Source organism: Silene latifolia, chromosome 1 (genome assembly GCF_048544455.1).
Source record: "Silene latifolia isolate original U9 population chromosome 1, ASM4854445v1, whole genome shotgun sequence".
NCBI lineage: Eukaryota > Viridiplantae > Streptophyta > Magnoliopsida > Caryophyllales > Caryophyllaceae > Silene > Silene latifolia.
The window spans coordinates 18,003,165-18,012,552 of record NC_133526.1 but is presented as its reverse complement, the minus strand read 5'-3'; the positions used below and the strand labels follow the sequence as shown (position 1 = coordinate 18,012,552).

General features: G+C 39.4%; 1 protein-coding gene across 1 annotated transcript; it reads right to left on the bottom strand.

Annotated features, from left to right (window-relative positions):
• Window positions 1–6,930: 6,930 nt before the first annotated feature.
• On the bottom strand, window positions 6,931–8,621 carry LOC141641279 (uncharacterized). Its single transcript, XM_074449951.1, has 3 exons — window positions 7,810–8,621; window positions 7,477–7,592; window positions 6,931–7,384 (listed from the first exon to the last, which is right to left on the bottom strand). The coding sequence occupies exons 1-3, from the start codon at window positions 8,587–8,589 to the stop codon at window positions 7,057–7,059; spliced, it is 1,224 nt and encodes a 407-aa protein (XP_074306052.1). The 5' UTR covers window positions 8,590–8,621; the 3' UTR covers window positions 6,931–7,056.
• Window positions 8,622–9,388: the final 767 nt, after the last annotated feature.

Genomic DNA, 9,388 nt, shown 5'->3' with positions numbered 1-9,388 from the left:
ACTCCCTTATCTCTCTACAATATACTTTGTGCCAAGTAACACACAACTTAATCCCTTTAAGTTTACTGACTTGAGCGTCAGAGTGAGTACGCTCGGTGCCAAGCCGAGCCCTCAGTTTGTTCATTGTTTCAGGAGAGGCCGAAAGGAAGAGTCAAGCAAAGCCATCATTCTACAAGCTTACGTGGTAACAAATCTGCTCTGAAATTACACCCGGAACACATAACTTTATGCTCGGGTGTCCGATTTTGACGATTTTTTTTTCGTATCGCATAACATTACGAGACGAACACAATAATTAAAAAAAAATGAAAAGTGGGCCCATTTGTGTGAAAAACACGAATTGACCTAGGCAGGTTCTTGTGATTTACACGAACCAGCCTAGGTCAGTTCGTATAAAACTCACGAATGGGCCTAGGCCAGTTCGTGTGGATTACATGAATTGGCCTAGGCTGGTTCGTGTAAACCACATGAATCCGCCTAGGTCAATTCGTGTGTTTTACATGAATGGACCATTTCAATTTGTTTTTACCCATTGTGTTCGTCTCGTAGAAATATAAGCGATTTGAAAAAAAATTCGTTGAAAACGGACACTCGAGCACAAAGTTATGGCCACTTAAAGTTTTTTCATTCTTAATAGTCAATTTTTATCCCAATTTAAATCGTCGTTATTTATCGTTTATGTTATCAATCATCATCTAACATAGGTAAAAATTTAATTAATTCGTTAGTTCAATATTATTTTTTGTTAATTTATCAGTAATTAATACGATAAATCATATTTAATTTAAGTTTCCGTCACTTATTTTTGATTAATCGATACAAAATAATGTTAGAAATATACTATAGAGAGAGAAGGGCAAAGTTGGAAAGTTAAAATGAAAAATAGGGGCGGAATGAGTAATATAAGGGCGGAATATAGCAATTTTATTTGTGTGGGTTTGAAGCATTCTAAATTCATACGTCATTCCAAAATTGTAAACCAAACACCCCTAAATCATGTGTAATATAACTCTCTTAAATAAGTGGTTAGAGGTTCCATTTCTAACTTTTGCAAATGCAAAAATTAAACTTTGGAGGAGATTATTATTTAATTGCATTCCTACCATAAGAAAATTGTCCTGGCAGTAGGGAATGAAAGAAAGTGTTCAATATAAGAACAACAATAATAAGCGAGGGATGATGTTGTTTCTTCTACTTTGTCTTTAGAGGTGTAACAAGACATGCATAAGCAGGGGTAAACATTTTCGTCAATGAACTTTATAAAATCTACAGTAGATTTTGTAATTAACTTGTATGATAACAGTCCATATATTTTTGGGGTTTACAACCGAAGATAGGGGCATGTTTGAAGACATCTAAAATTCACTATGAGGTCCCCAAACTATAGTCTTCCTTCAAACAGACAACTTATATGCATCCCATCTTTATTTTTCATTATACATCCAAACAAAAATTGAATGTCAAGAGGCAGAGATTAGGAAAGCAATGGATTGCGGACGGGTAAACGTCACTTGCTGTACCAAAGCGTCGATAACTTTTGTGACAAATTAAAGGAGAGATGGAAGTTAATTTGCGATGACAAATCCGTTGCAAATACAAAAGACGGATTTATCAAATTTGCGACAAATTATTTGTCCGTCGCAAAAGGGGTGTTTTTATCAAATTTCACCTATCACCTTGCTATTCACTTATGCCCCGTTCTTTCTTGCTTAATTTCAGCTAATTTCATTTCAGCTCAGCTTTAGTCAGTTCTTCATAAAATTAACGCTTATTTTAGCTCTATTCACTTCAACTCGGCACCATTCAGTTTAGTTCATTTAAGCTCAATTCAATTTAATTCAATTCAGCCACAAAGAACAGGCCTTACTTCGAGTTTTCATTCATCTATTTAAATCGGATGGATGGATATCGATCAAATCGGGTGAAATTGTCCGAAAACAAAACACAGTACATAAACACAAAGGGGAATGTAAAAAGAAGAGACAGAAAGTGGCCATAGGGTAATGCATCAATCCCAAATCAGTGAAGTGGGAGTAATCTTGAAAGTTTTAAAGTAGTTGCAGAATTAGCAGAACATCTATGATCTATCTCTATCCTTTGTTCATGGGGTTTGGACCGTCAACCTTGCATGCTTCATTGTTAAGATCTATGCATGGATGTATATATAAGGATCTTAGGGATCTGCTACTTTTGCTCATCTTTCTTGTTTTTTCTCTAAAAGTATAGTGTACCAGGAATTCTAATGCTAAAAAGCTGAGGCTGTTGTTTAATTTTAGATTTTGTAGTGTAATGAGGATGAAATTGTGAGCAATTCTAGGATTGGGGAAATTAAAAACCGTTGGTATATACATGTAGGCATGTAGCTAGACCCGGCAATGGTCGGGTTTGGGTCGGTCACTTTGGATTGGGTTATTTCGGGTTAATAATTTATCGGGTCATTTTTGGGTCGGGTCATTTTAGCTCGGGTTGATCTCGGTCATTTGGGTTATTTTGGGTCATGATTTTGCTTTAATTAAGTCATTTCGGATGATTCAAGTTGGGTTACTTCGGGTCGGGCCTGTACGGGTTTATCGGGTCACTTTTAGCCCATACATTTCGGGTCATTTTCGGAACTCGGATTAGTCTTATCGAGTCGGGTTAGTTTTGCCAAATCTATATGTAGCCAATGCCATGCATGGTTTTTAAATTTAGAGTAAGTTTATTCCCAAAGGGAATATAATTCTTAGGCCAATAGCAATGACTAAGGATGTCACTCTAGCGAGTTTTTGTGGGCCTCGCCTCACACCCGCCCCACTTAGGGCAGAAACGGGTAATAATTTGGTGGGTGGTGGGTATCAAAATTTAATAACTTCAAAAAATAAAGTCTAAACTACTAATTCAAAAGAAAAAACTCGATCTACTTCTTCCTAATGCATGTCATGTTATGTTGCTTTGTTTTTTTTTGTTTTTAGATTTGCTACTTTGTTATCTCTTAAGTATTTGGAGTTATGTGTAAAGAATAGAGTTTTTGTATTATATGATTGATAATTTACAATGATAAAAGGTGAGGCTATGTATACAAATAACATAAAGTGTGAACTTATACATTCTTGCCTAAGATACACAAGACTATAAGCATGATTATAGATATAGTTGTAACACCATCGTACATCAATGTGTCTTACCAAGAACCACTCAGTATATGAAGGTGTTATCATCTTGGTTGCCCGAGGTAGTAGATCAAATAAACAATAAAAGAACATTTATTAAAATACTTTAAGTCCTTACAACATAGATCAGCGTAACAAAATACAGAGTGATAACTATGATAGCTAATAAGCTCATGCGTCAAGGACATCTACTCCGATAGCGTGGTGACTCGGATCGATTCCCTTCCAAGCCCGCAAGCAACAAGACCAACTGTACCTGCTAAACCAACTGCTCACCATCCCCGAATGGATCACCACAGTTTTGAAAACACAACACGGGGTCAGTTTACTGTATAACAAAATAAGATAAGTACAAATTAAAAGAGCAACCAACTGATCATCATCCACCTCTAAACTCCCGATCTCACATAGTTCCGACTACACACCGAAGTGTGTAGCCCCTGCCAGATTACCCATCGCAACAGGTAATCTTCGCCGCCAGTGGGGGGACCATAGCCAATCCCCACCTAAGTCTCGCTCATCAACGAGCGATAACCCTATTCATTAATGTGCACATCCCCTTCTGTGGCGGGTTCCACAGAAGGCAAAACTAGGGCGTGAAGCCACTCCCGCAAGTGACTCCACTCAACAACCATCACAACAACCACACCAACACCAACGCTCCAACAATGATCAGCAGACAATCAATCGTACACAATACAACATAATCTTAAATCAATTAACAGGAAACTGAGTAGGGAAACTCTAACTTATCGCCAATCTATGAAAATGCATCCAACAATTAGTCAAGCAAGATTCCGAGACGCATCCTACCAACGGTAACCAAATCCTATTACAAGGTACCCCAAAAACATACTGAAAGACGACAACAAAACGACTTACCTAGGGATGCGAACCGACGATGACAACGATGACATCCTCACTTGCATCCTTCATATGTAACCCAATCCCCTTCCATGGTTAGTGTCTAGGCTAGATTAGAGTGTATGGAAAGATGGGTGATAGGTGAGAGAGAGATATATTAGGGTTAGAGAGAAATGGAACCGTCGAAAATGAAATAAGACTTACGAACTTGCGTTTTATAATAACGCGTCAACAACGGTTATACTCGGTCGAGTACTCTCATACTCGGCCGAGTAAGCCCTACTCGGTCGAGTGTTACCACCACTCGGCCGAGTAGTCCATACTAGGTCGAGTAAACAACTACATAAGTCACTTATCCTCTCACATATCCCCTTCTAAGGTCTTCCGTGGTCAAAAGGTTGGTCAAATAAAGAGTCCTTAAACAGGGCGGGTATTACAATAGTATCACAAGAGAATATACGTAATTGATATATGCTATAGATAGAGATTATATTTGATTGCTAAGAATATTATCATTGACATTCTCGCGCAAGATGGACGGGCGTTGACGTAGTCCAATCTTGAAAATAACTTCGAGAAACCGTGGCTTGCGTAGGGGCTTGGTAAGGACATCTGCAAGTTGGTCCGTGCCATTAATGTGTTGAATCCGAATAGTACCTCGTTGCATCTGTTCTTTGACAAAATGAAATGATAAAGCGAGGTGTTTCAAACGAGAATGAAATACCGGATTTGCGGAATAGTGAGTGACACTGAGATTGTCGCAATAAATGGCTGGTGCACGGAGAATGTTGATACCGAGTTCAGTGAGAAGTGACCCAAGCCAAAGTACTTCGGAGGTGGTTTCTACAATTGCTCGTAACTCGGCCTCAGATGGTGACCTGGAAAGTGCACGTTATTTCTTGGATCCCCAAGAAATCGAGTTTTGACCAAGATATATAATAAGACCACTTGTTGAAACATAATCATCAATGTCGTCTGCCCAAACGGTATCACAGTAGGCATATATGAAGGTAGAGTGGAGAAGATTTGTGGAAGTGGATGCCATAGTGAAGTGTACCATTCAGATATCGAAGAAGCCGTTTTAAGGAGGACTAGTGGTCTGTTGTGGGGTGATTGACAATTGGGCGAGTTTGTTGATGGGGAAGGCTATGTCCGGTCGAGTGAGGGAGAGATATTGTAGGCTTCCAATGATTGCACGATAGTCGACTCATTATCAGTGGTTTTGTGAGGTGGTTTTGTGAAAGGCGGATGTGGAAGCATAGGTGTGGTTGAGGGACTGCATTCATGCATGTTAAATTTGTGAAGCAAATCGGACAAATATTTGGTTTGATTTAAGTGAAGGCCTTGTTTTGTGGGATTTACCTCAATGTCAAAAAAGTAGAATAAGGAGCCAAGATCCTTAAGAGAGAATTTGTGGGAGATGGTGGAGATAAATTGAGTGATGGAACTTGTATTTGGACTAGTGATGATGATGTCGTCAACGTAAACTAGGACGTATAATTGAACGGAGTTTTTGTGAAAGATAAATAGTGAGGGGTCAAAGAGGGAGTTATGAAAACCATAGTCGAGTAGAAATGTTTGAAGTTCAGCGTACCATGCCCTCGGGGCTTGTTTTAGGCCATAGATAGCTTTCAATAGCAGACAAACATGATCAGGCTTTTCCGGGTCAATAAACCCGGGTGGTTGGTCCATGAAAACGGTGTTTGTGAGACGTCCTCGGAGAAGCACATTATTGACATCAATTTGATGATGATGCCAGTTATTTGTGACTGCTAGAGTGAGTATGAGACGAATAGCTGGTTTAATAACGGGAGTAAAAGTTTCGGAATAATCAATACCTGGTCGTTGATGAAAACCCTTTGCGACAAGACGGGCTTTATGTTGCTTGAGGCTACCATCGGATTTGTACTTGACTCGATAAACCCATTTACATCCAACTATGTTTTGGGCAAGATGACGAGGGACAAGGGTCCACATGTGGTTACGGAGGAATCTTCGACCATGGCGTTTCAAAATATAGATTGACTAATCCACAAGCGGAATAAGTTCAAAAATAGACGAAATAAGTCACTTAAAGTGAAATTTGGAGCAATTTTAGCAAAAAATGAAACTTAAGGGAGTAATTTTAGCAGAAGTTTCAAAAGGGTGTAGTTTTAAAAATTTTGATTTTAAGTGTTATTAAAATCTAATTTACTCTTAATTTAGGTCCAAGACCCAAAAACAAAAATTGGACCCAAGTTTAGTTCTAAGTTCGCATGCTTAATGGATTAAAGTAATTGTAATTCAGTTCATTGGTCCAGGCTGGTCCAAAGAAATTTTCTTAATAATCTTTGTAGAAGAATAGAGTAACACGCCTGAAAAACAACCATCGCTCTTGATAACAATCTAGCATCCCACAAATTCTCATTGAAGACATGACATATCCGTCACAAGCTGAAGACGGATACCATTTTACCTCACAATGTACCCACTTTTTCTCTCTCTGCAACACTATTCATGTGGTCCCCTTTCTCCACTAACCCATTTTGTTGCCATTTTATCTCACAAAATATCCGTCACAAATGGTAACCCGTCACAAGGGAGACCAATTGCTAGCATCCTAGATTCTTCGTTTTAAGTTTTAACATTAGGTAATCCTTAATTCTTGTGTTTTAGGTCCGATAAAACGGACAAAAGACAATCGAATATGAACTGAACACATTAAATCTTGCACATTTATTAGGCCTATGGACTCACCAAACCCAAACCATACGGAAGATGCATTAGCCTAGAGGTAATATATTGATTAGACGAACATATAATGAATAATAGGTCCCAAGTTTGAATCCTTGTGACTCATTTGAGCCTGAAAACAAAGCAGAAGTATATAATAACTAATCAAAAGTAGTCACAATAAGAAAAACACAAAGCAGTAGTAAAGAAAAAACAATACATGCATAGGTAATACAGGAAGTAATTCAACAACATTACACCATCCTATTCTTAGAAAAACAGAAGCAACCAAAGCAAAACATTTGCAACTACTAATAAAACTAGTTAATGTCTAGCGACGACGAGTCCGTCCTTGGTCGTCATCCATCCTTCCGACATCATTAGGGCTAAAACTCTGTCCAGTGATCTGATCAGCATCCTTAAGAAGGTCCGCCACAGCACCAACACCCACTCCTCGCCCAGTCCTATTGGCATCCCTTAGAATCTCAGCCGCGGCACCAGGTGGACTTTCCTCAATAGTCACCTTCACTTCTCTACCTTCTCCCGCCTTCCTCCTTGCCTCGTCCTCGACTACGTCATGTGGCATTGTCAGCTTGCTCTTCACTGCCTCTGCCATGTTTCCAATTGCTCCGAATACTGTGCTCTTCCCTGCTTCTCCCCTGTTCATATCAACAAGCAACAATTCAGATATTTTACCCTATAGATAAATGATAGGTTAAATCAAATTATATGTAAGCAAGAATTTTGAGACCTCAATGCAGCATCTTCATCGACGACAGTATTAAACCCTTTGTTCCTCAAATTCTCAAGCCTCCTCTCTTCCGCCATTTTCCTCCTTGCCTCGTCCTCGGTTCCTCTGTACATATCCTGCTCATATATTATACATTCACATTCCAAAATATTAACAAAAATCATTGAATTGCGAAATACGTACGCTTAGTACAAGAACATAAAAATTAAAAATTATGAACGTCTAAATTAATTACAAAGGTTTATTTTATTTTATTTCTAAAAAAACAAGTATACAATTCAAACTATTATAAAAAATTACAAGTAACTAAAGAGAGGAGAGCCGAATTCTCACCTTGGCCTCCTCTTTAGTCTCAAAACCCTTATCCTTGGCCATCTCAGCCGTCTCGCTAACCTTGTCCTTAGCCTCATCTTTCTTCACCGTAAAGTAACCCATGGCCCTCTTCGCCGCATCAGCAGCCGAATCCTTCAACTCGGACAACTTCCCAACCGTCGCATCCTTCCCTTCCACCGCCTTATCAGCCGTATAATCTTTATACTCAACCGTCTTATCCTTAGCTTCCCTAGTCTTATCCCCAACATACCCAGCCGCATCCTTCGCGGTCCCAACAGTCTTATCCTTAGCCTCCCTAGTCTTATCCCCAACATACCCAGCCGCATCCTTCGCGGTCCCAAGAGTCTTATCCTTAGCCTCCCTCAAACTCTCAGCAGTATTATCCCTCCCCGCACGGGCCCACTCCGCCTTCTCACGTGCCCTCACGGCAGCCGCATCATGGCTCTCCTGGGTACTTCTTGAGACGGAATCAGCCGTCTCCTTGGTCTTCTCAGCCGCATCATGGGTTTTTCCCGTGACCGCTTCCTTGGCATGCTCGTAGGTGCTGCCTAATGCACCCACCACCGAGGATATAATCCCCGGCCTGTTCTTCTCCTCCACGGTACTACTAGTAGTATAGGTCCCAGTGCCAGTACCAGTACCGGTGCCATATCCGGTATCGTAATCGCCGCGACGGAGTTGGTCTTGAGAGTTTCTTTCTTCTCTAGCTGATTTGATTTCGTCGGCAGCGTATCTTGCTGCACCTTCGGCTTTCTCTTCCTTTCTGTTTCTGCTTGCCATTTTTGCTCAAATTAACAAGTTTGGTGTGTTTACGTTTTTGTTTTATTAGTGCGTAAGATTGTTGTGTGGTGTGATTGTGGAGATGGGATATATGGGGGTTTGGGTGAGGAGGAAATTGTAGGAAGAGTAAACACGTTGCATGGGAAGTGATACGTGGAATGAATAGAGAGAGGAGGTGATGACACGACGGAAATGCCATGCAAAATTAGGTAGTAGTGCATGAGAGGAAAGGTTTGCGTTTGGAGATTTGTTTGAGATGATGTGTGAATGTGTCATGCAAAAAAAAAAAAGTTTCTTTTAGGAGTCTCCACGTCCATTGACACGTGTCCAATTTAGCGCAATAGTGGAGTACCACCGTAACTTAACAAAAAAAAATTAAATCAAAATTTAGATTTTAGGTTTTTTTTTTTTTTTTTTTTACAAAAGTGTACTAGTTTTAATTTATATATATAATAAAGTTCGAGTACAAACGAAGCCGTTACAAAACAAACCGAGGGGTCAATTACTTTCAAATACTCCCTCCTCCGTTCTGATCAATTTTATTTTTGATTTTAGCACAAAGATCGAGTGAACGGTAGGGGTCAATTACTAGATGATAAGTAGAACAAATTGAGTATGAATGATCAAATTGTTCACTAAATTCATTCTTAAAATAGAAAGGACAACATCAATTAACTGAGACACCCAAAATAAAAAAATTCAACAAATGACTAAGACAGAGGGAGTATGAAAAATCAAGAGGGACTATAATTGTTTACATAAAGATAAAGAAAAATGAGATAAAAACATGGGTGTTACA